Raw genomic sequence first — 17,899 nt, 5'->3', positions numbered from 1 at the left:
TTCAAAAAGTGCAGCGCGAAAACTTAATAAGCAACATAACATTTATTGTGCAATTTTGCAATGATTGAAAGACACTTGTGCTAAACGCATAGCTACGGGATCACATAGTGCAGAGATAACGCCCATCCATGCTAGAAGAGAACTCATCGCGAGAATTCCCGAGAAGATGGAAACAAGACAACAAAAATAAATTTGTAGACAACAAGCAGTGAGCATGATGGCGGCGTCGCTGCTGCGCCGGGACAAGAAAGCTACTGCTACCCATTTGAAAGCAGACCTTACTCAGCCTGACAACAGCTCCGGCCTCCGACAGCTTCATGAGCTACTTGATAGTGTCCTAAATCCCGAGAAGACTGCTGCGGACACCGAGGCTCTGGACTGGTGCAAATGTCTGATCGCAGGAGGCGAAGGATTCGAGGAGTTCTGCAGAACGGTCCGCTCCTATGACAACGCTACCTTGTGCGGCTTGGTTTGGACGGCTAATTTTGTGGCATATCGATGCCGGACGTGTGGCATCTCACCTTGTATGTCACTGTGTGCCGAATGTTTCAACAATGGAGAACACACTGGACATGATTTTAATATGTTTAGAAGCCAAGCTGGTGGGGCCTGTGACTGTGGAGACAGTAATGTCATGCGAGAGAGTGGGTAAGTCCAAGCTAACTGCTATCAATGTGGCTATGCTAACTGCTACTTCAGTTGGTCAGTAAACCAACGTTGACTTGACAGTTGTGTAAATCATGTTGTCACACACTGATGCATACATTTCTAAATTGTAATCGTTAATGGCATCTTGTTTTTGTCTCGTTTCATATCTAATTTGAGCTTAATCATTGGTATAGCTACCTAACCAGCTCAGCAAGTTAGCTAACGTATAACTAACTAGCTGTTGTAAAGAGGATTTGAAGTATTTAATCTTTTTTTTTTTTTTTTTTTTTGTAACACATACGAAATTTTGGATTTTGGACTGTCACTGCAAACCTGTATTCCTGGATTTATGTTATTTATATTGTACAGATTGACAGTCAAGTGTATCATAAGGTCAAAATATTTAAATCTTTCTAAACTATGTAATGAGTAAAATGTTATGTATTCTCATAACAGATTTTGCTTCCGGCATCGATTAAGAACAGGGGAGAATGTACCTACAATACCCCGAGATCTTCTCTTAATGTCTGAGATGGTTCTTCCTCGGTTTATTCTGTGTATTATACAGTATCTGAGGGATGGATACACAGAAGCAGGTGAATGATTTGGCACCCAACTACATGCATCCTAATCTATTGGCATTATGTGTTATAACTCTTATCTCACTCTACCAGACAATTCTAGTGAGCGAGATCTACAGAAAGTGCTGCAGCAGCTGGAGCCACAGATCTCTTTTCTGGAGGAGCTTACAAAGATGGGAGGAGCAATGAGAACTGTTTTAACAAAGATATTAACCAATCAGCAGACATTCAAAGAATTGAGCATGGGTAAATCTATGTTTTCTTTTTTTTTCTTTTTAATTTTCTTTAAATATCAAATTTTCTGGTAGAGGCTCTGCCACCTGCTTCTCCATGGAGATGTTGATTGTTTGTCTGGAATATTACACACTTAAGGATGGAAATCATGTGGTACCTCACAATTTGAATCAATACAAGATACTTCGCTCACAATATGATAATATCACGCTATGGTGACATGTGCAATATATCTATTGCGTGTGGGATTCTACGATATACCACTGTTTTAAAATTAAAATTAACAAATACATATTTTCAACTGTTTTAATTTTGTTAAATCACTTCATACTGAAACTAAATGCACTGTTGATAATCAAAACCATAAATACGCTGACTGCATTACATATGTTTACACTGTAATGCTACAAATACTTATTTTTGAAATGTACATAAAAAATGCTCATGGCCTCAATACAGCATCTTGTGATATCGATACTGTATCAAGTAATTAAATATCACAATATACTGTTGTGATATATTCCTATTCCACAATATGGCATTAAGTAAAACGCATGTTATTTTTTGTATTATTATTATTATGTAAACTACTGTAATTAATCAATACAATGTAAAAAAGTTTTCATCTCATGCGGAACATTCCAGGCAAACACATCTCAGACAGGCAGGTGGCAGACCCTCTATTAAAAAAAGTTTCATTGTTCACCTTTTTACCATCATAAATCAATCATTATCTGTGCACAACACTGCACAGTAATAAACTGCACATTATTACACTATTGTATTTCAGCTTACTGAAATTGTAATTATTCACTATTATAGGCCAAGAGGATAATCATTATGCAAAGAAGAACTATGAAAAGTATTTGTCAGCACTTAAAAATTCAGGTTTAGTGTCTGTGGAAGAGAAAAGCCAAGGTGCAACAGCTGATGGTGTGGCTGGGGCTGAAGGTGGTGCAGGGGCAATGTGTTTATTAGGTAAGATTCATTGTCATCTTTAATATAGTAGATCGACCTACTGTTTCAGCTATTCCTACTCCATTATATAGTTTTATCAGCTATAATTTATATACCTTTTGTTTTTAGGAGGCTCTGTACCTGGTAGTCCAAATGAATCTGGTAAAGATGTATGTGTGCCATACTACTATTATGGAACTTTTTGGGGGTTTCATTTTGTATTTAAACTAGGTTCATATCTTTCCAATTTAATAGGAAGATCCAGATGCTGGACAATCTGTAGGGCAGAGGAAGAGAGTTAAACTAAGTAGCAGTACCAAAGGTACATGCTGTGTTTTACTATGTCATTGGAATGTTTTCCTTTACAAATTTGTACAAAATTTTCTGTCCTATTTGCCTTACCTTCAGATCCCTGTATAATTGAATCTTTGAAGCATAAATGCTTTTTGGAAGAGTTGCTATTCTGGACTATAAAATACGAGTTTCCCCAAAAGATGGTGACTTTTTTACTAAATATGTTGCCAGATCAAGATTACAAGGTACTTCTTTCTCATAAATTATTTAAAAGTTTTAGATCCATTGTGTATGTTCAACTGCAACTGAAACTTAACATTAATCTTTTTGTCAATTTTGTCTTGCTGATAGATCACATTTACAAAAACATTTGTACAACATTATGCATTTATTATGAAAACACTGATGAAAAGCCATGAGTCTGATACCATGTCCAACCGAATTGTACATATCAGCGTGCAACTGTTTAGCAACGAGGAACTTGCCCGACATGTGACTGAGGAGTGTCAGCTATTGGACATTATGGTCACAGTGCTTCTCTACATGATGGAAAGCTGCCTTATTAAAAGTGAACTTCAGGGTAGGCAAACAATGCAAAGCTCACTGTGTGATTTATGTGTTTTTCAGGTATTCTTTTCCAATGTTTTGTCAGCTGTGTATTCTAAAATGTAATATTTGTTTTCTGTCAGATGAAGAAAACAATCGCCATGTTGTAGTGAACTGCAGTGAAGCCCTACTGAAAAACAACACTTACTGGCCATTAGTTAGTGATTTTATCAACATCCTTTCACACCAAAGTGTTGCAAAAAAGTTTCTGGAGGACCATTCCTTGCTGATGTTGTGGATGAGTTTTGTGTCATTTTTCCAAGGTAAGTAATACAAAATGATGATGTATATAATGTTTTAAAATTCATGTTTTCTAAATAAAAAAAAATGCAGTACATTATGTTAGGAGTGAACAATATGCAGCCAGATCATGATTTAATTTTTATCACAATTCATGTACACTTATAGTTTGTCTATTACCTTTTAAAGATGTACATAAGATCATCTCCTTATCAAAGGTTCCACATCACTGATTTAACTGATTGAATAAATCCAGCTGTCACTCAGTCAGCCTTCCAGAGGCTGACCAATTGAAGGAATGAGTGGGAAAGGTGTTTTAGCAGGCATCTGCACTAAACTGAGAGCAGATTATTTTAGGAATTATATTTATTTGTTTTTATCACCACCATCATTGTCCAGTCCTACTTTATGTGTTTGTATGGTAAATACGCTTTCAAAGAAAAGTGTTTCAAAGCACGTGTTTCTAAGCAAGAAAATTAAGATAAACTTAAACGTGGATTTTAAGTGAAGTGTAATTTAGTAAAGAATGACTTGTAGGAAGTTGCGTTGTTAATCTTTGTCTCTGTGTTAAAATTGTTGTTGGTCCTGGTTACTTGCATGTTGCCTTGCTACCCTAAAAATAACACATACCCTTGCACAGTGGACTTGCGTATCCACTTGCTGCATGCTGTGTCACTATCATATTATATGTATATTTTCTGTGCTACTCTCCCCTTGGGGTTACTAGTTGTGTGATATTGATATATTTATACATTGTTTAACTGTTATAATTATTCTATACATAATTTCAAATAAATATATTAAAAACAGGTACATGGTAAAGATGACCCTGTAACTGTGACTACCACTCCACTTTTCATAGGGATGAATCTTAATAAGCGAGAGTTAAATGAACATGTGGAGTTTGAGTCTCAGACATACTATGCAGCATTTGCAGCAGAACTTGAAGCCTGTGCACAACCAATGTGGGGTCTTCTAACTCACTGCAAAGTAAAAGTAAGACCTACCCCATACTTCTCACCAATACTATGCAAACAGCACTGTCTGCATTTAGTCTTAGCATTTATTGCCATTATCTTTTCTTGTTACAGGACACACAAGAATACACAAAAACTGTGGTTCGATACTGTTTGGAGACTTTACAGATCTGGTTTGATGCCATTGGATTCATTGATGAAGTAAATAAAGCCCATCATGTAGTTATTTGCATATCTTGACCTGCCATGTTGCTTAAACTGTTTTTTTTTTTTTCTTTTAGCCTGCCCCTAATCAAGTGACATTTCACTTGCCATTGCACAGATACTATGCTATGTTTCTTAGCAAGGTATACTGATTCATAAACAGATTAAAACTTGACAGTGAAGAATCATTATTTTAACACATCACCAACTATTTTAGGCTGTGAAATGCCAGGAGTTGGACTTGGACAGCCTCCTACCTGACCAAGAGATGCTTATGAAAATCATGGTGCATCCTCTTCAAATACAGGTCTTTTTTAACGACGGATTTGGTAATTTTGTCAGTATTTGTGCGTATGTTTAAAATGGAGTATATCTTTCTAGGCATGTCTCTCAGAGATTCATAGCAATATGTGGGTCAGGAATGGTCTTCAGATCAAGGGACAGGCTATGACCTATGTGCAGTCACACTTCTGCAACTCGATGATTGACCCAGACATATACCTTCTCCAGGTAAAGACTATTGGGTTATGCCATATTTATTTCATTAATACATTTAAAGAAGTATAATACATTTTGTTACTATGTATCAAGGTCTGTGCATCAAGACTTGATCCTGATTACTTCATCTCAAGTGTCTTTGAAAGGTATTCCTTGTTTATAGATTTCAAATGTGTTGTATTTTTTCTATGTATTGGGCATACTTGCATGTTGTATTATGTTTTAAGGTTTAAAGTGGTTGACCTGTTAACCATGGCATCACAGCATCAGAATGCTGTGTTAGACTCTGAACAAGAAAGACCAATGCTTGAAGGAGCCTTGACATTCTTGGTCATTTTGACTAGTCTTCGCATTCATTTGGGTAAGTATAGTCACCCACTGGGTGTTTTTTGACTGAGGATTTTAACAAATACAACAGTGACTGCAGATATTCAGAAAAGGCCTGTAAATGTTCAAATATTACATTCTGATGCACCTTTTCGCATGGTAAATCACTGTATTAGTGGATGACCAAACATTGAATTTATCAAGGCTGCATGTCTTGAATGCCGACAAAATCTTCCCTTAACCCCTTACAAATCCTGCCTTCTTCTCTAAAATGCCTGACTAAAATGACAACAATTCAAACTGAAGCTGTTTCTGGACACTTGGAATACGAAGAAATGGCTTGGTTCTATGTGAAGCTAAGGCTCTGTAGTTTTGACATCTGCAGTGAAAATCAGATTTCAAATCCAGCCTAGATTATTTTTTTTACAGGTATTGCTCATGTCTGGAGGGATTGTCCGATAGACAGTTATTATATCAGTTATTATATGTTGGTGTTGACAATTCCCATGTCAAAACAGAAGGATATATCACTAAAACTGAAATTTAGCCATAATTACGTCTGTCTTTTTACTATGGATCAGACCTGGACGACTCAGGGATTACACAAATCTAAAGCTGTCAACTGGACAAAAAGTTGTAGGAGAGAAGATGTTTCACTGCTCATCCAAGCTGCTTTTTCAGTTCGGAACTGATGAAGCTAATGTAAACTGAAATATTTCAATAGCTCTAGTTGAATAATATTACACATGTGAGTTGGGCGTATACTAATAAAGAATCTACTTTTTTATCACTTTACCTTCTCTGTTGCCAAAAGTGGACAGATGCTGCGGCTCAGCAAATATTTATAATTTGTACATTGCATATCTATTTTATTTTTGTTGCAGGAATGTCAGATGATGAAATTCTCCGGGCTGAGATGGTCTCCCAGTTGTGTATGAATGACCGCACACACAGTGCATTGCTAGACCTTGTATCCTTGTACACATTGTTGTATACTTAACACTGTTCAGTCCCCTTTGACTCTTTGTCTTGAGTATATTTTCATTAACACATTTTCTAAGATACCTGAAAATCCAAATCCAAAGAGTGGGAATGTATCAGGAGCCTGTAGCTTTGAGGAAATGCTTTCAGCTGTTGCTGACTTTAAAGCACCGGTGTTTGAGCCAGGAGGTTCAATGCAACAAGGCATGTACACACCTAAAGGTATGTAACTAGGCATCAGTGTCGCTGTTACTTTACTTTGCAACTCTTCATCTGTCCACTTGGGGGCAATATTAGCCTTTTTACTGGATCTGCAAAAAGTATCTTTTTTTTTTTTTTCTCCAAACAGCTGAAGTGTGGGAGAAGGAGTTTGACCCCATTATGGTTGTTTTAAGAACAGTCTATCGGCGAGATGTTCAGTCTGCCATGGACAGATACGCTGCATTGTAAGTTGATACAGTTACATTCAGGCTCTTTTGTACATTTCATTGGATTTTACCTTTATTATCATGTTCTGTGATTTTGGTATTTAATGAACTGCTTTATTGAATAGTTTTTCATTTTGTCATTTTTGTCCTTCTTGAACATAATGAATAGAGGTCATTCTACCTAGTCACCAGTAACCATACCACAAACTAGAGCCAAAGCTCATCTAATTTAAACAATAGTTATGATTTGTCAATTTTTTCAATAAAATATGATATCTCCTTTATTTTGTTAAATAAAGTGTTTCAAGGAGAAATGTTCAGTTGAAACAAATACAGCTGCTGTAGCTTGTTCTCACTCTGATCCAAACTTATGTTCCACATTCATTTCTTGTTTGAATATGATGGATTGCTTGTCAAGCCTACCCATTTTTTGTGTACGGTGTAGCAGTGATCCTGTTATGTGCAATTAGTTGTATGCCCCATCTGCATGGTTTGGGCTATGGCATTTATTCTCATTTATCCAAATGTGTTATTTGTGTTGGCTTTGGGAGTGTTCTCATTAGCAGGTTTATATGTTTCCAGTTTCAGACAGCAAAATATTAATGTTTTGCTGTCTGAAACTCTGTTATTAAGTTTGTTATTCTGAGCTTTGTTTTAACACACACTCAACATAAAAAACTGACTTGGTTGAAACTACAACAGGTGAGCTGACTTCTACTATTAGACAGGTCTGTCTGAAATGACATTAGTCATAGGACTATACATTCTTGCATTGATCATAGACTCCTGAAAATGTGTTTTTTGAACCCATTTTATATTGTATCTTGAGTTTTCAGATTTATTTGTCTGTCTTTGCTAATGTGTGCATTGTGTTACCATGGTAACTACTAAACATTTCTCTATAGACATGCATGCAGAATGCCCCCAGTGTCTATTCTGGACTAAATCCACTGTATTGCAATCCACAGCAGAGAGATGATCTTAACAGACTTTAAAGGTTAAAGGACTGAAATGGGTTTAGTTGGCTCATAAATTGCATTTTCAGTGACTCTCTTCATCTTAAATTTAAAAATGCTCAGTGTTTTTTTTGTTTTTTTGTTTTTTTAAATCAAGGCCTTTTTGTCATATATCCAAGGGACATGGGCATCTCTAACATGGAATCATGGAAGCTTTTGTGGACAATGTTTCTGCCTTCTCTTCAGTATTATTTTGTTCTTGTTATTTTTTTTGCTCAATTTAGCTTGAAGCAGTCTGGCATTCACACTGGGAATCCATGGCCTCCTTACAAAGAGAGGACTCCACTGCACCCATGTTACAAAGGCCTCATAAGGCTGTTGCATTGCAAGACACTGCACATTGTGATATTCACACTTCTCTACAAGGTGAGCCTTTCACTCTAATGCATTTGTCCTAGATGTTTGTTGTTTCATCAGTATGAAGAGGTTAAATCTACTTTTACCAGTAAATTGGCATCCTGCTAATTTATTAACAATCTGCAGATCTGGATGGATCATCAAAACATGTCAGAGCATGTGCTCTGTATGGTCTTGTACCTGATTGAACTTGGTTTGGACAACCAGGTTCAGGACATGAAGCCTGATGAGGTGAGATATTTGCACCATGAATTGTTGTATGATTTGCTCACTACACACGTTTGACATTTCTTTTAGGAGCCCTGCATTGAGGAGCACTGTCATGATAGCTGGTTCCCCGGAACCAACCTTCTTTCCAATCTGCACCATGTCATTAACTTTGTGAGGGTGCGGGTTCCTGAGACGGCACCTGAAGTTAAGAAAGAGGCTCCAGCTAGTACCAGCTCAGAAGCATCTTCTTATGGGCAGGTAATGTGTAGCTTTGCATAACTAACATCAGTGGTACAAATGATAAAGTGTCACTGGTGGGTTTATGCTGTGGAAAGAACAAACGATTTAGTATGTACGCTGATAATGACTTGCAAGGGCTGTATTAATAACATCTTCTTTAGTGGTGTTTAAATGACAGATGAATCCCCTATCATAGAAATTTAGTTAAAAGTAAATTGCCATCAACTATATCCTCCTGTATTATACAATTGTTGCCTTTTTACATATTCCACAGAACTCAAGGCGTCTGTCAGGGAATTGGAGAGAGGTAGCAGTTTGTTCATTCAAGCTACTAATTAATTTCAAACATGCATTCAGTCTTTTTTTTTTTCTTTTTTTAGACCAATATTTGCAATATTTGCCTTGATGTGTGTGTATGTATGTGAATGTAGACCTTTGCATCAGCAGCGGCTCCCCCTTCTGACTGCAGGAAACTAATTATGTGTGTAATGCAGGCCTGGGTAAATGCTTTTTAACTGCATGTCTGGGTGATTGATGTCCCTGTGACCAGGCTGTGTGATATATGTTTATTTAACAATGCTGCTCAGGTCCTTCTTGTCAGTAGAGGTCATGGCCATCCGTTAATGGTTCATATGCTTCTGAATTAGGATTACATGAACATTAACAAGAGTATAGTTCACTATTTCTGTAAAGTTTTTGACAAAATATTTGCATGGTTTGTGATAACACAATGTTTGCAGTTTTGCAGCATTTATCAAAGCTCTCAGAAGATTGTTTCCAGTTCCTACTCATTCCTGTCCATGTCGTTCTCAAGAAATCTTCCTGTTTTATAGAATGTTCGTGAAGCTCAAGTGTTCAGCCTCGTGGCAGAGCGCAGAAGGAAATTTCAGGAGATAATCAACCGAAGCAACACTGAAGCTGCCCAGGTCGTCCGGCCTAAAAGTTCTTCAACACGCTGGGTTCCACCAGGAACACCTCCGCAGTTGGTGACTGAGATCCTGGAGATTCGAGAAAGCATGTTGTCCCTCCTAATCAAGCTCCACCAGAAACTGTCATCCAAGCAGAACTCACTGTCAGCTTCTTGGCTGGAGGATATGGAGACGGGCCGGCATGCTCATGGAGATGGCATCACAGCCATTGAACGCATCCTTACCAAGGCAGCAACACGTAGCTGCCAAATCAAGCGCAGTATTCAAGACATCTGTGGAAAAGTCTATCCTCCAGTGCCACCAAAGAAGACTAGTCCCACTGACAAAAAAACTATGGAAAAAGAAGAAAGGTAAACCATTACAATTTGTTAGTCCTGTATGTAAAATATGATTAATTTTTAAATGTATTTATATAGAATATGGCAACACTAGGGAAATTGCATCATAACAACTACAGTAGGCCGCAGAATGTGCACCATATTGACCGTGTTGATTGTGCTTGATACTGATAATTCATGCTTACAGAGCTACATCTAAAATGTTTTGTTACAGGCGGCAGAGAGCCAGGGAAAGACAGCAAAAACTGCTAGCAGAATTTGCCTCCAGGCAGAAGAGTTTCATGGAGACAGCCATGGATGTTGGTAAGAGAGACCACCTAACATTTGGCACAGGTCCCTGGCCTATAATGTTTTCTTATGACGAAAAACAATGTAATCAGATAAGTCCAAAAAAATAATCAATTTGATGCATGTGACAAGTTGGTTGCATATAAAAGTATGCAGGTTATGCATGTTTTGATTTAATTTGGTAATTTGTTGAAAATCTGTAGTTTTAAGATTAAGCAAGCACATTTTACATTAATTTGTTTTATTTCACAGAATTACCAGACACAGAAGCAACTATGGATTTGGGACCAGCTGAAGTAATGGAATCTGAAGTGCTTTATGACTGTGTAATCTGTGGCCAGAGTGGCCCTTCAACCGAGGACCGACCAACTGGCCTGGTCGTTCTTCTCCAGGCATCTTCTGGTACATTTGTTTGTTGTTTCCATTTTTGTGTGTCCAGTTTAAATTTTCTTTTGTGCTAAATTATTTTTGATATTTTTTATTTTTTTTAAGTCCTTGGCCATCGAAGCAAAAGCAAAGATGCTAAAAAGCTCCCTACTTCAGATGAAGAGCACATTTACCCTTCAGACACATGTGGTGTGGCTCATGACGTCAGATTGACACTAATGCAGCGTTTCTTCAAAGATGTGAGCAATGCAAACTTCACAACTAAATATACTGTAAACGTTAACATCTGATATAAGCATACATTTCCTGTTTTTCTTTTATTCTTTATTATCTTCGCAGAGTTCTTGTCTGCAGTCCGTGTCCATTGGTTGGGATGGTGGCGTGTATGTTCAAACATGTGGACACACTTTGCATATAGATTGCCACAAGTCATATATGGAATCCTTAAGGGTAAGGGAATCATAACCTGGATAAGATCAATAACTGGCTTTGGGGGGTTTCTTTGTACATTGAGATAAATGCTGACTAGCTGATATTTTACATTGACTGGATTAATGTAATTTATGTAATGTTTTGTTTTTTGTTTGTTTCAGAATGACCAGGTTCTGCAGGGTTTCTCTGTTGATAAAGGAGAGTTTACCTGCCCCCTCTGTCGACAGTTTGCCAACAGCGTTATACCTTGTCGTCCAGGTCGTGGCACAGAGGCTGGGGCATGGCACAGTCCCACCAACAAAAAGACTTGTGTGCTCGTGAAGGAAGTTGAGGAACTTCAGGAGAAAATAAGCTTCTTTCCTGTAAGCTCCACTGACCTTGAATTTGGATTACATGCATTTTCTATTCGTGCCTTTATATTCACTAGAAACTACTTGGCATTACAAATATTCAGGTGTTATTCTGCCTTGTGCCAACTGTTAAGTCTTGTTAGTGCAGTCTTATTTTATTAGTTGAAGTACTGAATAGACTTATACAATATATGCTAAACATGTCTTTTAATATTGACTATTTATTATTTTATTAAGACTGAGTCCAACTTGAGTAGAGAAATGGAATTGGTAATCAAAGACATCAAAAATGCCACACAAAAGAAGTACATGGACTATGGCAAGAACCCAGGCTCTCCTGATAACGACTTCCTCTTCATGTACTCAGTAGCACGGTAAGGCTTACTCCTCATATAAAGCTGTAGTTGTGTTTGGTTACTCTCTGGTTTTTGAAAACAAGCTTATACAGGGCGGCTGTTGGCGGCTGTTGGTTGATGTTGGTTGATGTTGGCTGAACACTAACCTTTTTCCTGAAGAAATGCAATGTAGTCAATTCAATATTTCAAGCAGGTTAAGTTTAATACATATTCATCTTTTAGCAACCCCTAATGACTCACCAGAGTCTACTTCAGTCTATGAGCTTGCTAGAGCATAACCACTGAGACCTTTACTCATCCAACTCAATGCTCCACCCTCAATAGAAAGCTCCCTTGACTGTGTTTTGGTGCCTGTTGGCTCTGTGAAGTTCAATGAACAGTGCAAATTGCCTGAGGAGTGGAAAATTCCTCTGTCACAGGGGTGCTCTTATCAGCGAACCCAGATGGAGCTTCACCGTACCTGAATTATCTATGTGAAATTGCTTTTTTTTCTCTCAGGAAACCTTAGGATATACCCCCACCTTTCTTGGTTAAAGAAATGGCCACTATTGCAATGAAAACAAATCCAGATCAGTCCTACTTGAGTAATCAGATTTGATCATCTTTCACCTTGTGTTCACAAAACATGGTTTATTTTGTTTGGAGGCTAAATACTCAAACATGTAATATAACAAGCACTGGAGCAGATGACCAAATTTCAGGATTTAGGAATTGTGGTTGAAACTGCTTTTATACTAATGTGTAAGTTTTTGAGAGCTTGCGAGTTATTTGACAAGGCACCTTTCAAATCTAATCAAGATAGTATAACACAAAGTAAATATAAGTAGTGGAATGTTTGTCCAGGTAATCTCCACAAATGCAGCTGATGGTGGTTGGTGACTAGTCAAAAGGTTTTCTCTTAGGAGCAAATGGACATGTGTAGAATACATAGAGGTAACCTATTCTTACAAAACCAACACTATTTTTTTTTTTTTTTGTTTACCAAAAGGGCCTAAATGGCAACTATATTGAGTTGGTCATCTGCTCCAGTGCTTATTGTAAATGGCCTGATCATGTTTTAAAACCACAGCAACACTAAAAGACATTTTTGCCACACATTGCACATTGGGTGTTTCTCCTCTGGTTTTTCCCTTTTAGTCCCATTTACTCTGAATATAATTTAACAATAATAGGCCTTTTAGGACAAATTGGTTCTCTGCATCATAAGTGACAACATGAGAACAGAGCCATATGGGCTTCCATTTCTGTGCTCTAATTTTTCATTGTAAGATTTTACTTTATTAATTCAAATGTTTTATTTTCTTTCTCTTAGGACTAACTTGGAGCTGGAACTAGTGCACCGTGGAGGGAATTTATGTTCTGGTGGAGCCAGTGCTGCTGCTAAGCGTTCATGTTTAAGTGAGTGGAACAGTTTAAACTCTTATTTTTAATGCAGTTTACTTAACAGAGTGCACTCTTGTGTGAGGTTTTTAGCTGCTTGAATTTTATTGTACCTTTGCATTTTGACAGTTTGACTATACTGTAGATGCTGAACTATTAGGGTAAATATTTGTCCTTTTCCAGATCAACTTTTCCATGTTTTGGCAATGCACATGCGCCTGTACAGCATTGATTCAGCCTACAACCCCTGGACCAAGTTGACTCAGATTCCACACAGCAGGCAGGCAGAGTAAGTGACGTTGCATTCATGTAGAAGTCCCTCCATACATTGGTTCTTTGGCAGCATGTTCACGTTGGAGTTGAAGAGATGTGCACTCTGTCTCTTTCCTAAATGATTCTCCTCCCACCAGCTTTTCTCTGCTCACAGAGATGAGCTATATGTGGAAAGGTCTGTGCATGGTTTCCATAGATACCTGTAATTGATACCTGTAATTGCTGCATTTGCCAAATTGCCAAGCACTCCTCAAAATTACCTTGTCAAGCTACTGTACTTAGGCCTGCTTCACACAAACTCAACCAGCTCCTACTCTCCAGCTCGCCCCAGTACTCTTTGCTTTGTCAAAGACAACCTGTACTAATAATTATATACAAAACGTTAGTGAATAGTAAAAACATGAAAAAATAAAATCACTCCCGAGTTTAGAATGAGCCATAACAGCTTTTTGTTAGTGCTAGCTTATGTTGAAAGCTTTTTCACCTTTACAATCACAGCTTATGTCTTGGTAAAAATATAGCTGGATTCTTTACTGGTATCATAGGCAGTCATTCTTACTGTTTAATTTGGGTCAAATCACCTGGAAGGAATCAATTGACCTGAGGCATGCATTTGGCATATCCTTAATACAACATGCTATCTGAATGCAAAATTGATGGCACTGTTTCACAACAATTAGTTACTTTATACAATTAATGTAGACCAGTCCTGAGTGTGATATAGTCATAGTTTTTATCCTTGTACATTTTAAAGTATTTATTTTCTCAAACTTGCTTTTTAGTGGTTTTGAAGAAGAAAGACCTGAAGTCCCCATGTTGTTCCGGGATGTTCCTTCCTTGCTTATTATTTTCATCCTGACTATGCCCCAGCCTCTTCGAAAAGGTACACTTCAATGTCCCCCCATAATTGGGAAAAATAGAGATCAAAAGAATGCATGAGAACTGTTTTTTCACAAGCTGCAATGTGTTTCACATGGACTAACGGACTTGTATAGTGCCTTAAATGATTCTGTCAGTGGCTACTACTGTCACACATGTCACAAACTTACAACTGCTAAACTTGACTAAATAATGTTGGTACTCATTTTAATAATAACTAAGATTTACTCTCAACTGTGATAAAATTGTGAAAGGTGCCGCAAAGCGTTTAATTGATTAAGTGTTACCCCCCCCACCCCTTTATTTTTATATATATATATATATATATATATATATATATATATATATATATATATATATATATAAAAATATATATAATTTTCTTGTCTGCCTCTCCATAGAGCACTTCACGTGTGTGGTAAAGATGCTGTATAACCTGCAGTTTACCCAGGCTTTGGCGGCTCTTTCAACCAAGTTCAGTTCAGAAGAAAGGCAAGCCTGGAGTTCATCTGGAGCACTGAAAAGGGTAATCTACTTGATACAAACCTTTTAACTTAAACTGGCGGCTTATTTGTACCAACGTATACATTTTTATTATATATTTTCTATTTAAGACCCCAAAAGACCACTGTTCTGTGTTGGTCTGAGGGAGCTAAATATGGATATCAATGCTATTATTAAATGTTATGTTCATGCTGTGATATGTGAACTTAGTGTACAAAATATTTTCAAATACCTCAGATAGTATTTGGCGTTCCGAGTGCCACCAGATCTAAACCAGGGTGGTTTGTCAGGTTGTAATTAGGACCATTAGACTAAACCATGGATAAGGTAGTTCTAAAAAATGATTAACATAAATAATACAATGCTAAATTGAACAAATACTGAAGTGAATACAAAAAAACTGAAGTGGTTCATGCCCTATTCTGTTCTTTGCCAGAGTCATATCTGTATGGTATAATTTCAGTTAAATTTTTAAAGTAGCTTTTATTTTTGTCTACTTCAGAAAACTGCAAATGGTGATAAAACCTTTGATGCATTGCTGAGTCATGTGATCAGTGAGCTATGTGAGGACAAGTGTGTCTACTCCATGAATGCTGAAGAAACGCCAATGGTGAGTGTCTGATGTCTTACTTGTTCAAGACATTGAAACCCAGTAATACAGTATCAGCTGACACTGATTGTGACTGATGAACTTATGTCTGTACAGCTCAGCTCTAGTGTGTGGTCTCCACAGTCCATAGAGTTTGGCCTTCAGCAGTTCTGCCTGCCCTTCCTTCGTCTGTCCTGCCTTCTGCAGCATCACCTTTATGGAGACAACCTCCCTGGTTGCCCGGTAACTTTCATGCATGAGTACCGAATGATCACATACATAAACAAATGTAATATCTGCTTAAATAATCATCATATTACCATAATGGAATATGTGTGTTATTTTGTTGTTTTTGTACTTTACTATATTCATTACATTTTTAAATGATGAAGAAAAAGTTGGAAGTTCAAAGTAAATTGATACCTTTTAACATTATTAACCAGATGGCAATTCAAGTTCAAATTATTCAGATTCCTTAATGAGATTTATTTGGATAGATTTTGATCATTTGGCATTTTGGGAACAATAATAAATCAAATGTGAACCTGCTTCTTTCTAGGAGCAAGAGGAGTTTGTGTCCTTGGCCACATCTTTGGGGCTCTTCTCCACTGCCTCTCAGCCCTCCAGCTCTGTGCTCAGTGCCTCATGTCTGGAGTGGCCTGTCAGTGCGTTTGACTTGGTCAGTCAATGGTGCAGGGAGGTCACTGGCCTCTCACAGATGCAGGCTGAGCAGTCTCTGGTCAGTGTCTGTAAGATGGCATGTTTTTCAAAAGTATTTATCTATTTTAATAATGAATATGGGAATATGTTTTAATTTTAGACTCTGCTAGTCCAGGATCCTGAGTGGGCAGCACCTCGTCTTCTGCAGTTGCCAGACAATTATAACGTGATATTTCAGTACTACCACAGAAAGACCTGTACTGTCTGCAAAAAGGTGCCAAAAGACCCCGCCCTCTGCCTTGTGTGTGGAGCATTTGTGTGTCTCAAAGGAGTTTGCTGCAAACAGCAGGGTATCTGTGAATGTGTTTTGGTAAGACTTGTGATGTACAAAGTATACAAGAAACGAGCTGATAGTTTGGGTTAAGTTTCATTGTTTTTATTTTCAGCACTCTCAACATTGTGGCGCAGCCACTGGTATTTTTCTGTTGATAAATGCCTCAGTCATCATCATTATTCGTGGGCATCGTTTCTGCCTGTGGGGCTCTGTTTACCTCGACGCGCATGGAGAGGAGGACCGGGATTTACGGTTGGTCATACTGTTTCCGTCTATATAAATATGATTTTATTTAAAACTAATCTTTGTTTTGAATCATTCCTTCAGCCGTGGAAAGCCTCTTTTCTTGTGTGAAGAGAGATATAGGGTGCTGGAACAGCAGTGGGTGTCTCACACCTTTGATCACATCAATAAGCGATGGGGGCCTCACTATAATGGACTATAAGCTTTTATACGTCTATCATAAAATTCAATCCATCACCGATTTATTTCTGCTTCATGTATCAGCCTTGGTCAAAATATCTGGGAACTTAATGAAAACAGACAGTAAGTGAGAGTGTTTCTGACACAGCCTTGGTGTATGTGAAGTTCGGTGTACAGTCATGTTTACCACGTGTGTGTAATTTGTTGTGTGGTTTTCAAATGGAAAACTTTTGCTTAAGTCAAGAAGCACAACTCTTTCCATCAACTTATTTATTAAGGGATGGGCTTGAAGCTGTCATTTATATTTTAGGTTGACAAAATATATCAAGTGCTGAATATGTCTAAAAGGTTTTACTACATTTTGCACCATTTATGATCTTTCATATCCCTTTTATTTATCAGAAAGTGTGCTGCTGTGTTGGCTTGAGTAAAGCTAAGCTTGATCAACGTAGCATTGGCATTACAATGTGCACTCAATCTGCTGAAGATGGGAGGCAGTAGAAGTCCATCAACACTCGAGTTTTTTTGCAAGCACGAAAATGCTCTCTATGGGCCAAGTTGCAATCCATCCTCAGGATTTTTTGTTTTTGGTTTCGCTGTTGAAAGTACATTTTAGATATTTACATAATGCTGCTGCTCATTGTTTGTGTAATTTTAACTTTTGTGAAGATTTATTTTCTAAAGTTGTGCTTTGAATTTGAAACAGATGGCTGGGAATGTTGATGTTGATTTTATTTAAGACTAATGTGGTCACCTCAGTTTTTTTGTTTTGTTTTTTTTTTGTTTTTTTTTTGCTCTACATCTTGCTTTAATGCTTGTTTTTCAGTAAGAATCAGCTGCCAAGATGTCATAATGCATTATTTATAATGCATTCATGTATGCACATGAGACAGGTAACATTAAAATATGTAGGTTAATATTAAGACAGGTTCGGTGTTTTGATGAGATTTATCGTCAAATTATGAAATTCAAACACGTT

General features: G+C 37.5%; 1 protein-coding gene across 2 annotated transcripts; it reads left to right on the top strand.

The window, feature by feature from the left end:
- Positions 1 to 164: 164 nt before the first annotated feature.
- Positions 165 to 17,623, top strand: ubr3 (ubiquitin protein ligase E3 component n-recognin 3). Of its 2 annotated transcripts, XM_055230419.1 has the most exons (40): positions 176 to 648; positions 1,105 to 1,244; positions 1,323 to 1,475; positions 2,286 to 2,441; positions 2,550 to 2,590; positions 2,676 to 2,742; positions 2,829 to 2,959; positions 3,066 to 3,294; positions 3,404 to 3,583; positions 4,423 to 4,556; positions 4,652 to 4,738; positions 4,819 to 4,884; positions 4,959 to 5,048; positions 5,123 to 5,251; positions 5,333 to 5,385; positions 5,467 to 5,600; positions 6,451 to 6,536; positions 6,628 to 6,769; positions 6,897 to 6,993; positions 8,216 to 8,357; positions 8,475 to 8,579; positions 8,646 to 8,816; positions 9,073 to 9,105; positions 9,632 to 10,077; positions 10,280 to 10,368; positions 10,606 to 10,755; positions 10,846 to 10,979; positions 11,080 to 11,190; positions 11,334 to 11,534; positions 11,760 to 11,896; positions 13,191 to 13,276; positions 13,442 to 13,547; positions 14,314 to 14,414; positions 14,812 to 14,936; positions 15,417 to 15,524; positions 15,621 to 15,746; positions 16,063 to 16,242; positions 16,324 to 16,533; positions 16,610 to 16,749; positions 16,825 to 17,623. In XM_055230419.1, the coding sequence occupies exons 1-40, from the start codon at positions 215 to 217 to the stop codon at positions 16,940 to 16,942; spliced, it is 5,568 nt and encodes a 1,855-aa protein (XP_055086394.1). In that variant the 5' UTR covers positions 176 to 214; the 3' UTR covers positions 16,943 to 17,623. The 2 variants fall into 2 exon arrangements, with proteins under 2 accessions (XP_033843364.1, XP_055086394.1); XM_033987473.2 differs by lacking the exon at positions 9,073 to 9,105 and having other exon boundaries at positions 165 to 648.
- The last annotated feature ends 276 nt before the right edge of the window (positions 17,624 to 17,899 follow it).

The sequence above is a fragment of the Periophthalmus magnuspinnatus genome, chromosome 21 (assembly GCF_009829125.3).
Source record: "Periophthalmus magnuspinnatus isolate fPerMag1 chromosome 21, fPerMag1.2.pri, whole genome shotgun sequence".
NCBI lineage: Eukaryota > Metazoa > Chordata > Actinopteri > Gobiiformes > Gobiidae > Periophthalmus > Periophthalmus magnuspinnatus.
The sequence above is the reverse complement of the archived record's forward strand: the minus strand, read 5'-3'. Positions and strand labels throughout refer to the sequence as shown.